This window comes from Eschrichtius robustus, chromosome 3 (assembly GCF_028021215.1).
Source record: "Eschrichtius robustus isolate mEscRob2 chromosome 3, mEscRob2.pri, whole genome shotgun sequence".
In the NCBI taxonomy this organism is placed as follows: domain Eukaryota; kingdom Metazoa; phylum Chordata; class Mammalia; order Artiodactyla; family Eschrichtiidae; genus Eschrichtius; species Eschrichtius robustus.
In genome coordinates, this window is record NC_090826.1 from 135,102,804 (window position 1) to 135,121,040 (window position 18,237).

At 47.3% G+C, this 18,237-nt stretch overlaps 1 protein-coding gene across 1 annotated transcript; it reads left to right on the forward strand.

The window, feature by feature from the left end:
* Window positions 1–293: 293 nt before the first annotated feature.
* Window positions 294–3,514, forward strand: LOC137760714 (thimet oligopeptidase-like). Its single transcript, XM_068537624.1, has 5 exons — window positions 294–489; window positions 1,991–2,108; window positions 2,212–2,375; window positions 3,009–3,145; window positions 3,359–3,514. The coding sequence occupies exons 1-5, from the start codon at window positions 294–296 to the stop codon at window positions 3,512–3,514; spliced, it is 771 nt and encodes a 256-aa protein (XP_068393725.1).
* Window positions 3,515–18,237: the final 14,723 nt, after the last annotated feature.

Sequence of the window (18,237 nt, forward strand, 5' to 3'; positions counted from 1 at the left end):
CTCACACCCTGAGTTATCATTCCCTCCCCTCCCCTGACCCTGACAACCAGGAACCACCTCTGACTCTGTGGATGTACCTGTTCTGGACGTTTCCCCTCAGTGGGTTCACACCCTTTGTGTAGTTCTGTGTCTGACTTCTCCCGCTGAGCATCGTGTTCTCAGGGTGCATCCACGTGGCATCGAATGTGAGGGCTTCATACCTTTGTGTGGCTGAGTGCCGTAAAAAATACAAACGAAAAGAAATGCACGTTGCCTGCGACTCTGGTGACAGCCGGTGATGAGAACCGGAGGCTATGCTCTGGGGCCGGGAGCGCTGCACCCTGCGAGGTCCTGGGGCTGCTGCCAGTCTAAGTGGAGGCTCAGCAAGTCCCAGTGACTTACCCACGGAGGGGTCCCCAGCTGAGCGTCTGGACCCGTTACGCAGTGCTCGTTCAGTCTTCCTGCTGTCAGCCCTTCGTCCTGAGGGTGATGCTCTCACAGGCTGCACCGGTGCGCGAGGGAACACTTTACTGAGCTGTGCAGCCCTTACTACTGCCCAGTTTTAGAACATTTCCTTCACCCCCAAAATATCCCTAACGCCCTTAGTTATAACTCCCTCCCCTCCACTGCCCCTGACAACCAGGAACCCACTCTGACTCTGGTATCTACGTGTTTTGGACGTTTCCCCTCCGTGGGGTGACAACCTGTGTGTCCTTCTATGTCTGACTTCTCCCACTGAGCATTGTGTTCTCAGGGTGTATCCACGTGGCAGCCAGTGTCAGGGCTTCACACCTTTGCATGGCTGAGGGCCAGAAAAAAGTCAAGTGAAAAGAAACGCACTTTGCCTGCGAATCTGTAGACAGCCTGTGATGAGAACCAGAGGGTAGGCTCTGGGGCCGGGAGAGCCGCACCCTGTGAGTCCCTAGGGATGCTGCCAGTCTCAGTGGAGGCTCAGCAATTCCCAGTGACTTCTCCACGGGGGGAGGGTGTCCCCAGATGAGCGTCTGGGCCCAGGACCCAGGGCTCATTCAGTCTTCCTGCGGTCAGACCTTCGTCCTGAGAGCGATGCTCTCACATGCTGCACCAGAGCGCGTGGGGACACTTTACTGAGGTGTGCAGCCGTCACTACTGCCCTGTTTTGGAACACTTCCCTCACCCCAAAAATGTCCATCACGCCCTTAGTTATCATTCCCTCCCCTCCCCTGCCCCTGACAACCCGGAACCACGTCTGACTCTGTAGATCTACCTGTTCTGGGCTTTTCCTCTCAGTGGGTTCATATCTTGTGTGTCCTTCTGTGTTTGACTTCTCCCGCTAAGCATCGTGTACTCAGGGTGCATTCACGTGGCTGCGAGTGTCAGGGCTTCACACCTTTGCGTGGCTGAGGACTGGATAAAAGACAAATGAAAAGAAATGCATGTTGCTTGCGACTGTGGTTACAGCCGGTGATGAGAAACAGAGGCTAGGCCCTAGGGACGGGAGAGCTGCGACCTGTGAGGCCCTGGGGCTGCTGCCTGTCTCAGTGTAGGCTCAGCAAATCCCAGTGACTTCCCCACGGGGGAGGCCCCAGCTGAGCGTCTGGGCCCGGGGCCCAGTGCTCGTTCAGTCTTCCTGCGGTCAGCCCTTTGTCCTGAGACCGATGCTCTCACAGGCTGCACCAGAGCCTGTGGGGACACTTTACTGAGCTGTGCAGCTGTCACTACTGCCCTGTTTTGGAACATTTCCCTCACCCATATAATGTCCCTCACACCGTTAGTTATCATTCCTTCCCCCCCCTTCCCCTGTTAACCAGGAACCCATTCTGACTCTGTGGATCTACCTGTTCTGGACGTTTCCCTTCAGTGGGGTCACATCCTGTGTGTCCTTCTATGTCTGACTTCTCCCGCTGAGCATCGTGTTCTCAGGTTGCATCCACGTGGCAGCGAGTGTCAGGGCTTCACACCTTTGCATGGCTGAGGGCCGGAAAAATGACAAACGAAAAGAAAGGCACGTTTCTTGTGTCTCTGGTGACAGCTGGTGATGAGAACCTGAGGGAAGGCTCTGGGGCCGGGAGCGTCGCGCCCTGTGAAGCCCTGGCACTGCTGCCTGTCTCGGTGGGGCACAGGCAACGCCATCCCCCAGGACATGCTGGGCAAGCTCATCAATTCCTGGCTGGCCAACCCTGGTGCGGCCGGGCTGAGGAAATGGAAAGGGGCTCCCTGACCGCCCGGCTGGAAAGCGCGGCCTGGACACAGTTCCAGTCCCCCGTCTCCTTCCTCCCACCCTCCATGCCTCTTCAACCTGTGCCCGATCATCCTGGCCAAGTTGGACCAGCCCCTTCACATGCAGACGCCCTCGTACCCGGCCCAGGAGAATGCCCGCCTCTGTGAGGAGATGCTCGGGGTCCCAGCCACGCCAGGTATTCAAATGCATGCCGGGCCCACCTTAGCGGTCGGTTGGTGGCTACTGCCCAGGTCAAGAGGATCCTCTGGTGGTGTGTGAAGGGGTACCGACTGACGGGCTCTGGCCAAGGCCCGCTGACCTCTGGCCTCTTCCTGCCTGGGTTCCTGGGATGGTCCCTCCAGCTGTGGCCCTTGGAGTCCAAGGGTGGGTTGGGCCTATCTGCACGTGCTTTCTGGAGAGCCTGGAAGAGGCAGGAGAGGGCTTCATACCCTGGACGGAACGCGTCAACGAGGTTTGCCCATACATGTCGGTGCGGTGCGGAGACTCAGCTCACTCCCTCGTGAGCGCTTTAACCTGCGCTCTCCCCGTGCTGGAGGGCGAGCCCTGATTCATCCCTCGGAGCCTCGGGCAGCTGTCCTTGTAAGAGGCTTAGGGGTGAACCCTCGTGAGCTTCAGCAGAAAGTTGGCAAATATTGCTTTGTTTCCCTCCACTGAGTTGCCTGCAAGGTCCCCGTTTTCTAGAAGGGTTGGGCCAATACTCCCTCTAGTGGCAGGGTACTCAGACAGGGCTGCTTTGAGGCCTCCGCTCTGGGGAACGGGCATGGCGTGGCCAGGGGGCCGGGTAGGAGCCTCTCCGCATGTGTCCCAGGGACCCACCTGCCTGCGACCTTCGGCCACCTGGCAGGAAGCTACGACGCCCATTCCTATGTCTACCTGTGCAGTGAGGTGTACAGTGCGGACACGTTCCACACACTTTTCAAGCAGGATGGCGTCCTGAGTGGCAAGGTGAGAGGCCGGCCTGCAGTGCAGACTAACACGGAGGTCCTTGGCCTGGGCCCAGATGCTTGTGCCACCCACCTGGGACTGCCAGGCTCTGAGGGCCCTGCCCTGGACCCCCTGCTCCCTTGCCCTTTGTTGAGTCACAGCAGAGGTGGCCACACCCACACCCTCAGTGAAGGGGGTGCTCCACCCTCCTGCAGCCCCGCCCCCTCTCGTCAGGTTGCCATGGACTACAGAAGCTGCATTCTGAGGCCAGGGGGCTCCGAGGATGCCAAGGGCATGGTGAAGCCCTTCCTGGGTTGTAACCCCACGCAGGACGCCTTCCTCCTGAGCAAAGGGCTGCAGGTTGAGGGCTGCAGGCCGCCCGCCTGCTGACGGCATGGGGTTTTGCCCACCCAGGCAGGCTGGGTGCCTTAGCGCCCCTTCAGGGTCGGGGAGGGGCCGTGTGTCCTCCCAGCCCCTGAGTCCCCGGTGGCCAGCCTAGGCCAAAAGTCTCCACCTGGAAGTGTCTGGAGAGCCTGGCATCAAGGCTCCCCCTTGTTGCACTAATGCAATCCCTTCCTGGGGAGCTTTCCTGGTAACAAAACGGTTCTTTGAAAACGCAGCCATTAATAAAAAGACTCTACTCCTGGTCTCTGCCTGCCGTCCCTTCCACCACAGGAGTGGTATGGGGGCTGTCACACTGCGGGGAGTTCTGACCTTGGTCGGGGATCAGCCCTGGGGCCGTGGTGATGTGTCTTGGTCACTGGGAGATGGCTGAGCTCTGCACTGAGTTCAGACGGGGATGGTGCCCCGCACCCCGGCTGGGCAGGCCCTCCAGTGAGGGGGTGTCAGTTTCCTGCTGGCCTCTCGCCCGTCACTGTTTGGCATCTCGGGGGCTGTGATTGGCTGGAGCTGGTTCTGGCAGTGGGCACAGCTGCGGGAAGCCCGGCTGTGGCTCTCCCTGTCCCCGTGTCCTGTCCTCCTGCTCACGGCCTGACGGCTGGCTCCCTCTGGTCAACGGCAGCTGCTGAAGTCTGGAAAACGGCAAGGGGCCATCTTCCTGGGTCCTAGCGATTCTTCCCAAAGGACTTAGGGATGTGTTTTGGTTGCAGTAGGACCTCAGAGGGGGTGCTGCACCACTGGAGCGGTAGGGTGGTTCTGGATCATCCCGTGTGTCCTTCCCTGGCCTTTGAGCTACTTGGGAGCCCTGCCTCCGGCCCTTCGCCCCCACAAAGGATGCCAAGCAGTGGAGCGAGGGCGCGGGTGGCACCCTGACCTTCTCCCCGTGGCCCAGGCAGGCAGGCCATGCCACACTCTGTCCTCCCCTCAGCTTGCCCTCCCGTTCTCACCCACCCAAGGCCAGTCAGTTGTGGACCATGCTGTGATGTCTGCCCTTCTGCAGACCCGGCTCAGCTCCCTGCACCCACTTCTGTGCCTTCTGTGTTCTGGGCTGGTCACAGGCCCAGAGCCGGTGGGCAGGCACCCTGTGGTTGGGAGGGCTGTCCGTGTGAATTCCCTGGGGCTTGAAAAGGAGCACAGTCGGCCTTCCATCAGGCACCTCTCAATGGATATGGAAGGGGCGGGTCAGGGCCTGGGGGCTGCTCGTCTTCCCATGCACCGAGCCCCTAGATGGTCCCCGTGCAAAATCCAGGTGTGGCGTTGGCACCCCAGCCGTGTGCCAGGCAGTCCGCGGCGGGCGCCACAGGCCTCGGGCTGGTGGGCCAGAGGGTTCCCGAGCGGCAGGTCAGGACTGAGAGGGTGAGGCCTTTCCCTGGGTCCAGGGCCCAGACTGTCGCCGGCTGGAGGCCCCTCCACTCACCGCCTGCACCCCTCAGCCCCTGCCCTCACGTGAGCCCCCAGGGCTGAGCTCAGGTGTTGGATGCCCAGGCTCCCCGGCAGCCCAGCCCATTCCCAGTCCTCCACGGTCACTGAAGGACTTGGAAGCAGGTTGCCCCACAGAGACTGCTGTTCTCCGAGCCCTGGGCAGGGGGCAGGGAGGACGGGCACAGGGCCCTGCAGGGGTGTGGTCGCCAGGGCAGCCAGAGCAGCTCCACACAGTAAGTAAGAGCATCTCACCAAAAACAGTGCATTTCTCCAGCCACCCTGGGACATGAGCTCAGGTCCTGGGGCAGGAAGGCGCAGCAGTGCAGCTGTTAGCTGTCACTGGGGGTCGACTGTGGCCCGGTGCCACCCCTTAGATCCTCCCTCGTCCCCTTCTGGGGTTGCGACCGACTCCTGCCAATCGGGTTCTCACTCCTCCCCATCCCCTACACCTGCTCCATGAAGGTGGAAGGAACACATTTTTAAAAAGGTTGGAGCCTGGTCTTCCCTGGTGGCAAAGTGGTTAAGAATCCGCCTGCCAATGCAGGGGACAAGGGTTCAAGCCCTGGTCCGTATAGTTCCCACACGCCGCGGAGCAATGAAGTCGGTGCACCACCACTACTGGGCCTGTGCTCTAGAGCCCAAAAGCCACAACTACTGAGTCCTCGTGCCCCAACTACTGAAGCCCACATGCCTAGAGCCCATGCTCCACAACAAGAGAAGCCACTGCAATGAGAAGCCCACACACCGCAACGAAGCGTAGCCCCCGCTCACCGCAACTGGAGAAAGCACACACGCAGCAAGGAAGACCCAACGCAGCCAAAAATAAATAAATAAAATAAATAAATAAATTTTAAAAAATTATATTAAATACCTATTAATGAGATTTTAAAAAATAGTCAGTTAGTTAGTTAATTGTGCCGGCTCTTAGTTGCCACAGGCCACCTCCTTAGTTGTGGTAATGAGATATTTTATATTCTTTTTTGTTCCTGAACAAAGGCCTCAGAATCCAGTATCTATTTGATAATGTTCACAGCATAGCTCAGCACGGAATAACCACATTGTTTTTCTTTGGCTGCTATGTACCAAACAGCCTTTTGTACTGTTTTACCAAATGCATGTATTTAATACCTGTTTTAAAAAACATAGTGAGATCTCAAAACTTTAAATTGACTAAAGTAAGATTCTCTCTGTAGTATTACTTATTTGATCAACACCACCTGATAACACTGGTGTTGTGCACTGAGCCTTACTCTAGCATATCGGGATAAACCCTGTTTCGACAAGTGTTCATCCTCCAAGTCCCCAAGGCCTCTCACACACTGCCAGTGAAACTGATTCCTGCTTGGGAGAGAGTGCCCCATTTCGTTTCTTTAGAAGCTTGAAGGCTATGTATGCCCTCCAAAAGGTTAGAGGGCAAAGAACAACTCTAAAACTGGCACATTTGTTAAAAAAAAAAGACTTGTCAATATTACAAGAGCCAGCTTGCTTTCACTTGTGACACGTTTTCTTAGGAGGCAAGGGATGTGGCCATATGACTTGGACAAGCTGTTTCCCTCTGTCTCAGTGTCCCACCTGTGAGTGGGTAGTCTGACTAAACTTAATTACAGACATCTGAATAAGGATCATGAACAGTGGCATCTAATTTCCAAAATAAAAACAGGAGAATGAGTATGTCTTTTACAACAGGACGTCAAGTCTACCTCAAAGATATTGGTAGCCTTGAGTCCACTGCTTCTCACTGAGTGCAACTGTGCCCCCCAGGGGACATCTGGGAAAGTCTGAAGGTGATTTTGGTTGTCACAACTGGGAGGAGAGAGAGGGAATGTTGTGGGCACCTAGTGAGTAGAGGTCGGGACCTTGCTAAACACTCTACGATGCACAGGACTCACACACCACAGCAAAGGTTTATCTGGCCCCAAAAGTCAGTGCCTTGGTTGAGAAACCCTGCCTTAGAGAAAACCACGGATACTCATCTTTAGCAGGTAACAGGGCATTTACTACCCACCTGTAAACCTACAGACTTCCTGACTTACACAGCTAATCCTGTGGCAGAAATGAAATAGATAGCGTGTGACCATCTGGTATTATCTAGGTTTGCCCCTCAAGTCACATGGGACAGTGCTAGAGACTGACATTTTCTATATTGGAGGTCTTTGGCAAGCCACCAGTTTTCTAACCTAAAAAGTCTAAGCAGCATTATTACAATACACATAATAACACGAAAATTCTTCTTTTACAGAGAAATTAGATGTGGGATAGGAGCTTATCTGACATCAGAAGCAAATGCTTTGAACACATCACATCTGCTGGTTCGACTGTCTAATGTTGACAGCTGGAGACATAGGAAGGTAGACAGGAGAGAACAGACCAAAGTTACGGGCCTGCTGGGTCCTCGGGTCTAACCATAATACACTTCGTACTGCCCTGGGTCCAGGGATGTGTTCTAACACCCTCTCATCGAAAGACAAAGCAGAAGCCACAATGAGACGGTAGGAGGGGCGCAATCAGAGTAAAATCAAATCCCATAACTGGTGGGTGGGTGACTCACAGACTGGCAAACACTTACAGCACAGAAGTCCGCCCACTGGAGTGAAGGTTCTGAGCCCCACGTCAGGCTTCCCAACCTGGGGGTCTGGCAAAGGGAGGAGGAATTCATAGAGAATCAGACGTTGAAGCCTAGTAGGAATTGATTGCAGGACTTCTATAGGACTGGGGGAAATACAGACCCCACTCTTGGAAGGCGCACACAAAATAGTGTATGCATCGGGACCCAGGGGAAGGAGCAGTGACCCCGGGGGAGACTGAACCAGACCTACCTGCTAGTGTTGGAAGGTCTCCGGCAGAGGCGGGGGATGGCTCTGTTTCACGGTGGGGAGAAGGACACTGGCAGCAGAAGTTCTGGGAAGTATTCCTTGGCGTGAGCCTTCCCAGAGTCTGTCATTAGCCCCACCAAAGAGTCCAGGTAGGCTCCAGTGTTGGGTTGCCTCAGGCAAAACAACCAACAGGGAGGGAACCCAGCCCCATCCATCAACAGTCAAGTAGATTAAAGTTTTACTGAGCTCTGACCATCACAGCAACAGTCAGCTCTACCCACCACCAGAGCCTCCCATCAAGCCTCTTAGATAGCCTCAACCACCAGAGGGCAGACAGCAGAATCAAGAAAAACTATAATCCTGCAGCCTGTGGGAAAAAAAAAACACATTCACAGAAAGATAGACAAGATGAAAAGGCAGAGGGCTACATACCAGTTGAAGGAACAAGATAAACCCCCAGAAAAACAGCTAAATGAAGTGGAGATAGGCATCCTTCCAGAAGAAGAATTCAGAATAATGATAGTGAAGACCATCCAGGACCTCGGAATAAGAATGGAGGCAAAGATCGAGAAGATGCAAGAAATGTTTAACAAAGACCTAGAAGAATTAAAGGACAAACAAACAGAGATGAACAATACAATAACTGAAATGAAAACTACTCTAGAAGGAATCAATAGCAGAATAACTGAGGCAGAAGAATGGATAAGTGACCTGGAAGACAGAATGGTGGAATTCACTGCTGCGAAACAGACTAAAGAAAAAAGAATGAAAAGAATGGAAGACAGCCTAAGAGACCTCTGGGACAACATTAAACACAACAACATTCTCATTATAGGGGTCCCAGAAGGAGAAGAGAGAGAGAAAGGACCAGAGAAAATATTTGAAACGATTGTAATCGAAAACTTCCCTAACATGGGAAAGGAAATAGCCACCCAAGTCCAGGAAACGCAGCAAGTTGCATACAGGATAAACCCAAGGAGAAACACGCCGAGACACATAATAATCAAATTAGCAAAAATTAAAGACAAAGAAAAATTTTTGAAAGCAGCAAGGGAAAAACGACAAATAACATACAAGGGAACTCCCATAAGGTTAACAGCTGATTTCTCAGCAGAAACTCTACAAGCCAGAAGGGAGTGGCATGATATACTTAAAGTGATGAAAGGGAAGAACCTACAACCAAGATTACTCTACCTGGCAAGGATCTCATTCAGATTTGATGGAGAAGTCAAAAGCTTTACAGACAAGCAAAAGCTAAGATAATTCAGCACCACCAAACCAGCTCTACAACAAATGTTAAAGGAACTTCTCTAAGTGGGAAACACAAGAGAAGAAAAGGACCTATAAAAACAAACCCAAAACAATTAAGAAAATGGTCATAGGAACATACATATCGATAATTACCTTAAACATGAATGGATTAAATGCTCCAACCAAAAGACACAGGCTTGCTGAATGGATACAAAAACAAGACCCATATATATGCTGTCTACAAGAGACCCACTTCAGACCTAGGGACACATACAGACTGAAAGTGAGGGGATGGAAAAAGATATTCCATGCAAATGGAAATCAAAAGAAAGCTGGAGTAGCTATGCTCATATTAGATAAAATAGAGAATTTAAAATAAAGAATGTTACAAGAGACAAGGAAGGACACTACTAATGATCAAGGGATCAAACCAAGAAGAAGATATAACAATTATAAATATATATGCACCCAAAATAGGAGCACCTCAATACATAAGGCAACTGCTAACAGCTATAAAAGAGGAAATTGACAGTAACACAATCATAGTGGGGGACTTTAACACCTCACTTACACCAATGGACAGATCATCCAAAATGAAAATAATTAAGGAAACAGAAGCTTTAAATGACACAATAGACCATACAGATTAAATTGATATTTATAGGACATTCCATCCTAAAACAGCAGATTACACTTTCTTCTCAAGTGCGCACAGAACATTCTCCAGGATAGATCACATCTTGGGTCACAAATCAAGCCTCAGTAAATTTAAGCAAATTGAAATCACATCAAGCATCTTTTCTGACCACAATGCTATGAGATTAGAAATGAATTACTGGGAAAAAAACGTAAAAAACACAAACACATGGAGGCTAAACAATACGTTACTAAATAACCAAGAGATCACTGAAGAAATCAAAGAGGAAATCAAAAAATACCTAGAGACAAATGACAATGAAAACGTGACGATCCAAAACCTATGGGATGCAGCAAAAGCAGTTCTAAGAGGGAAGTTTATAGCTATACAAGCCTACCTAAAGAAACAAGAAAAATCTCAAGTAAACACTCTAACCTTACACCTAAAGGAACTAGAGAAAGAAGAACAAACAAAACCCAAAGTTAGCAGAAGGAAAGAAATCATAAAGATCAGAGCGGAAAGAAATGAAATAGAAACAAAGAAAACAATAGCAAAGATCAATAAAACTAAAAGCTGGTTCTTTGAGAAGGTCAACAAAACTGATAAGCCATTAGCCAGACTCATCAAGAAAAAGAGGAAGAGGACTCAAATCAATAAAATTAGAAATGAAAAAGGAGAAGTTACAATAGACACCGCAGAAATACAAAACATCCTAAGAGACTACTACAAGCAACTTTATGCCAATAAAATGGACAACCTGGAAGAAATGGACAAATTCTTAGAAAGGTATAACCTTCCAAGGCTGAACCAGGTAGAAACAGAAAATATGAACAGACCAATCACAAGTAATGAAATTGAAACTGTGATTAAAAATCTTCCAACAAACAAAAGTCCAGGACCAGATGGCTTCACAGGTGAATTCTATCAAACATTTAGAGAAGAGTTAACACCCATCCTTCTCAAACTCTTCCAAAAAATTGCAGAGGAAGGACCACTCCCAAACTCATTCTATGAGGCCACCATCACCCTGATACCAAAACCAGACAAAGATACTACAAAAAAAAAGAAAATTACAGACCAATATCACTGATGAATATAGATGCAAAAAATCCTCCACAAAATACTGGCAAACAGAATCCAACAACATTTTAAAAGTATCATACACCACAATCAAGTGGGATTTATCCCAGGGATGCAAGGATTCTTCAATATACACAAATCAATCAATGTGATACACCATATTAACAAATTGAAGAATAAAAACCATATGATCATCTCAATAGATGCAGAAAAAGCTTTTGACAAAATTCAACACCCATTTATGATAAAAACTCTCCAGAAAGTGGTCATAGAGGGAACTTTCCTCAACATAATAAAGGCCATATATGACAAACCCACAGCAAACATCATTCTCAATGGTGAAAAACTGGAAGCATTTCCTCTAAGATCAGGAACGAGACAAGGATGTCTACTCTCACCACTATTATTCAACATAGTTTTGGAAGTCCTAGCCAAGGCAATCAGAGAAGAAAAATAAATAAACAGAATACACATTGGAAAAGAAGAAGTAAAACTGGCACTGTTTGCAGATGACATGATACTATACATAGAGAATCCTAAAAATGCCACCAAAAATCTACTAGAGCTAATCAATGAATTTGGTAAAGTTGCAGGATACAAAATGAATGCACAGAAATCTCTTGCATTTCTATACACTAATGATGAAAAATATGAAAGAGAAATTATGGAAACACTCCCATTTACCATTGCAACATAAAGAATAAAAAACCTAGGAATAAACCTACCTAGGGAGACAAAAGACCTGTATGCAGAAAACTATAAGACACTGATGAAAGAAATTAAAAATGACACCAACAGGTGGAGAGATATACCATGTTCTTGGATTGGAAAAATCAATATTGTGAACATGACTATACTACCCAAAGCAATCTACAGATTCAATGCAATCCCTATCAAATTACCAACGGCAGTTTTTACGGAACTAGAACAAATCATCTTAAAATTTGTAAGGAGAAACAAAAGACCCCGAATAGCCAAAGCAGTCTTGAGGGGAAAAAACGGAGCTGGAGGAATCAGACTCCCTGACTTCAGACTATACTACAAAGCTACAGTAATCAAGACAATATGGTACTGGCACAAAAACAGAAACATAGATCAATGGAACAAGATAGAAAGCCCAGCGATAAACCCACACACGTATGGTCAATTAAACTATGACAAAGGAGGCAAAGATATACAATGGAGAAAAGACAGTCTCTTCAATAAATGGTGCTGGGAAAACTGGACAGCTACATGTAAAAGAATGAAATTAGAATACTCCCTAACACCATACACAGAAATAAACTCAAAATGGATTAGAGACCTAAATGTAAGACTGGACACTATAAAACTCTTAGAGGAAAACATAGGAAGAACACTCTTTGACATAAATCACAGCAAGATCTTTTTTGATCCACCTCCTAGAGTAATGGAAATAAAAACAAAAATAAACAAATGGGACCTAATGAAACTTCAAAGCTTTTGCACAGCAAAGGAAACCATAAACAAGACGAAAAGGCAACCCTCAGAATGGGAGAAAATATTTGCACATGAATCAACAGACAAAGGATTAATCTCCAAAATATATAAACAGCTCATTCAGGTCAATATTAGAGAAACAAACAACCCAATCCAAAAATGGGCAGAAGGCCTAAATAGACATTTCTCCAAAGAAGACATACAGACGGCCACGAAGCACATGAAAAACTGATCAACATCACTAATTATTAGAGAAATGCAAATCAAAACTACAATGAGGTATCACCTCACACCAGTTAGAATGGGCATCATCAGAAAATCTGCAAACAACAAATGCTGGAGAGGGTGTGGAGAAAACGGAACCCTCTTGCACTGTTGGTGGGAATGTAAGTTGATACAGCCACTATGGAGAACAATATGGAGGTTCCTTAAAAAACTAAAAATAGAATTACCATATGACCCAGCAATCCCACTACTGGGCATATACCCAGAGAAAACCGTAATTCAAAAAGACACATGCACTTGAATGTTCGTTGCAGCACTATTTACAATAGCCAGGTCATGGAAGCAACCTAAATGCCCATCAACAGACGAATGGATAAAGAAGCTGTGGTACATATATACAATGGAATATTACTCAACCATAAAAAGGAACGAAATTGGGTCATTTTTTGAGATGTGGATGGATCGAGAGACTGTCATACAGAGTGAAGTAAGTCAGAAAGAGAAAAACAAATATCGTATATTAACACATGTATGTGGAACCTAGAAAAATGGTACAGATGAACCGGGTTCCAGGGCAGAAGTTGAGACACAGATGTAGGGAACAAACGTATGGACACCAAGGGGGGAAAACTGCGGTGGGGTGGGAATGGTGGTGTGCTGAATTGGGCGATTGGGATTGACATGTATACACAGATGTGTATAAAATTGATGACTAATAAGAACCTGCAGTATAAAAAAACCAAACAAACAAAACAACTAATACTAAACTTTCATTGGCTTATTTGTATGGAAATATGTTAATATAAATGTTTCAGACATTACATGAAATTTCTAAAAATCTTATATGTTCTGGTATAATGTTATGTCATAATTCTAGTTATTACTTTATAACGTATATCTCAGAAATAACTAAATTTCCTTGCCAATTGCATTATTATGAACTTTCATCAAATCTTTAACTATGGTCATTTTTAAGTCCTTTGCCATTTACAGACAATTCTGGGTGTACTGTGATGCTTTTGCAAATATGTTCCTATAAAAGGGTTTCATCTTCAAGGAATTCATGGAAAAGACTCTGACAACTACAGGTTTCTGGTAACTGACTGTACGGCTGAACTGAATGAATAAGCATTTTCAGAACTCAAATGAAAAATTGATGAACTCATAAAAGTGCTAACAAAAGATCAAGATAAAAAAAATTAATTACATGTGACTGAGGGAACTGATGAGGATGATTATAACTTTTGTGACTTCCTGTTTCAATTTAAAAAAATACACAATGCTCCATGACCACTGTAATAACAATGCTCCATGATCCATTTCATCACAATAATCCATGACTCCTTCCAACACAATACTCCAGTACGCCTTTCATCACAATGCTCCATGCCCCCTGTCATCACATTGCCCCATGACCCCTGTTATCACAATGCTCCATAGCCCATGTCAATACAATGCTCCATGACCCCTTTCATCACAATGCTCCATGACACTTGTCATCACAACTCTCCATGGCCCTTGTCATCACAATGCTCCATGCCCACTGTCACCACAATGCTTATGACAACTTTCATCACAATGTTCCATGGCACTAGTCATCACAATGCTCCATGCCCCCTGTTATCACCATGCTTCATGACCACGTTCATCACAATGCTCATTGATCCCTTTCATCACAATGCTCCTTGGCCTGTGTCATCACAATTCTCCATGACCCTTGTCATCACAAAGCTATATGCCCCTTGCCATCACAATTCTCCATGACTCCTTTCATCACAATGCTCCATGACCTCTATCATCACTATGCTCCATGACCCCTGTCATCACAATGCTCCATTGCCATTCTCATCACAATGCTCCATGAACCCTGACATCACAATGCTCCATGACCGCTTTCATCACAATGCTCCATGCACCCTGTCATCACAATGCTCAATGACCACATTCATCACAAAGCTCCATGAATCGTTTCATCACAATGCTAAAAGGCACTGGTCATCAAAATGCTCCATGGCTCTTGTCATCACAATGCTCCATGCCCAATATCATCACAATGCTCCATGACCCCTTTCATCACAATTCTCCCTGGATCTTGTCATCAAAATGATCCATGACACTTGTCATCACAATGCACGATGGCCCCTCTCATCACAATGCTCCATGATCCTTTCATCACAATGCTCCATGACCATTGTCATCACAGTGCTCAAAGAACCCTGTCTTCACATGCTCCATGACCCTTATCATCACAGTGCTCCATGACCCCTCTCATCACAATGCTCCATGACACCTGTCATCACAGTGCTCCATGGCCCTTGTCATCAAAATGCTCCAAGACCACATTCATCACAAAGCTCCATGACCCATTTCTTCACAATGCTAAAAGGCACATGTCATCAAAATGCTCCATAGTGCTTGTCACCACAATGCTCCATACCCAATGTCATCACAATGTTCCATGACCACATTCATCACAATGCTCCATGACACTTCTCATCACAATGCTCCATGGCCCTTGTCATCACACTGATCCATGCCCACTGTCATCACGATGCTTCATGACCACTTTTATTACAATGCTCCATTACCCCTTTCATCACAATGCTCCCTGACCACTTTAATCACAATGCTCCCTGACCCCTCTCATCACACTGTGCAAGGCCCTTGTCATCACACTGCTCCATGACCCCTGTCATAACATTGCCCCATGCACCCTGTCATCACAATGCTCAATGACCACATTCATCACAAAGCTCCATGAACAGTTTCATCACAATGCTAAAACGCACTGGTCATCAAAATGCTCCATGGCTTTTGTCATCACAATGCTCCATGCCCAATATCATCACATTGCTCCATGAGCCCTTTCATCACAATTCTCCATGGATCTTGTCATCAAAATGATCCATGACACTTGTCATCACAATGCACGATGGCCCCTCTCATCACAATGCTCCATGACCCTTTCATCACAATGCTCCATGACCATTGTCATCACAATGCTCAAAGAACCCTGTCTTCACATGCTGCATGTCCCCTCTCATCACAACGCTCCATGCCCGTGTCATCACAATGCTCCATGACACTTCTCATCACAATGCTTCATGACACCTGTCATCACAGTGCTCCATGGCCCTTGTCATCACAATGCTCCATGACCACATTCATCACAAAGCTCCATGACCCATTTCTTCACAATGCTAAAAGGCACATGCCATCAAAATGCTCCATAGTGCTTGTCACCACAATGCTCCATACCCAATGTCATCACAAAGTTCCATGACCACATTCATCACAATGCTCCATGACACTTCTCATCACAATGCTAAATGGCTCTTTTCATCACAATGCTCCATGGCGCCTCTCATAACAATGCTCCACGTCCCCTGTCATCACAATGCCCCATAACATCTTTTACCACAATGCTCCATTACCCCTTACATCACAATGCCCCATGACACCTATCATCATAATGCTCCATGGCGCTTGTCATCACAATGCTCCATGACACTTGTCATCAAAATGCCCTATGACCAATGTCATCACAATGCTCCATGGCCATTGTCATCACAATGCTCCATAACCCCTGTCATCACAATGCTTCATGACGCTTGTCATGAAACTGCTCCATGGCCATTGTCACCAAAATGCTCCATAACCCTTGACATCACAATGCTCCATGATCCCTTTCATCACAATGCTCCATGCCCACTTTCAACACAATGCTACATGACCACATTCATCACAATGCTTCATGAACCGTTTCATCACAATGCTAAATGGCCCTTGTCATGACAATGCTCTATGGTGTGTGTCATCACAGTGCCCCATGACCCCTGTCATCTCAATACCACGTCACCCCTTTATCACAATGCTCCATTACCCCTTTCAACACAATGCTCCCTGACCACCTTCATCACAATGCTCCATGACCCGTATCATCACAATGCTCCATGACCATTGTCATGACAATGCTCCATGGCCATTGTCATCACAATGCTCCATAACCCCTTTCATCACACTGCTCCCTGACCACCTTCATCACAATGCTACATGATCCCTGTCATCACAATGCTCCATGGCCTTTGTCCTCGAAATGCTCCACGACACTTGTCATCACAATACTCCATAACACCTGTCATTACAATGCTCCATGATCCATTTCATCACAATACTCCATAGCCTTTGTCCTCACAATGCTCCACGACCCTTGTCATCACAATACACCATGACCACTGTCATCACAATGCGAGATAAATCCTGTCATCACAATGCTCCATGATTCGTTTAATCACAATGCTCGTTGGTACGTGTCATCACAATGCTCCATGAATCTTATCATCACAATGCTCTTTGACCCCTGTCATAAAAATGCTCCATAACCCCTGTCATCACCATGCTCCAAGACCCTTGTCATCACAATGCCACATGATGCATTTCATCACAGTGCTCCAATACCCCTTTCATCAAAATACTCCATGCCCTCTGTCAATACCATGTTCGTTAATCCCTGACATCACAATGCCCCATGAACCCTGTCATCACAATTCTCCATGGATCTTGTCATCAAAATGCTCCATGCCCCTGTCATCACAATGCTCCATGACCCTTGTCATCAGAACGCTCCATGCCAACTGTAATCACAATGTCCCATGACCCCTGTCATTACAATGCTCCATATCCCTTGTCATCACAATGCTCTATGCCCCCTGTCATCACAAGGCTTCATGACCACTTTCATCACAATGCTCCATGACCACTTTCATCACAGAGCTCCATGATCGCTATCATCACAATGATCCATGACCCCTTTCATCACAGTGCTCCAGTACCACTTTCCTCACAATGCTCCACGACACCTATCATCACAATGCTCCATGACCCTTATCATCACAATGCTCTATAGCCCTTGTCATCACAATGCTCCATGGACACTGTCATCACACTGCTCCATGACCACATTCATCACAATGCTCCATGACCCGTTTCATCACAATGCTAAATTTCCCTTGTCATCACAATGCTCCATTGCACTTGTCATCACAATGCTGCATGACCCCTGTCATCACACTGCCCTATGACCCCTGTCGTCACAAGGCTCCATGGCCCTTGTCATAACAAAGCTCCATAACACCTGTCATCACATTCCTCCATAACCTTGTCATGACAATGCTCCAGGCCCCCTGTCATCACAATGAACCATGATCCCTTTCATGACAATAATCCATGAAACCTTTCATCACAATGCACCAGTATACCTTTCATCACAACACTCGATGCCCCCTGTCATCACAATGCCCCATGACCCCTATCAAAACAATGCTCTATAAGCCCTTTCATCACAATGCTCCGTGACCCATGTCAACACAATGCTCCAGGACCCATTTCATCACAATGCTCTTTGGCACATGTCATCACAATGCTCCATGAAACTTATCATCACAATGCACCATGACCCCTGTCATAACAGTGCACTATGACACCTGTCATCACAATGCTCCAAGACAATTGTCATCACAATGCTCCATGACCCCTGTCATCACAATGCTCCATGACCAATGTCATCACAATGCTCCATGACGCCTTTCATTGCAATGCACCAGTACCCCTTTCATCACAATTCTCCAGGCACTCTGTCACCACAATGCTCCATAACCCCTGATATCACAATGTACAACGACCCCTGTCATCACAATTCTCCATGGATCTTGTCATGAAAATGCTCCATGAACGTGTAATGACAATGCTCCATGACCCATGTCATCACAATGCTCCATGACCCTTTCACCACAATGCTCCAGGACCACTATCATCACAGTGCTCCATGA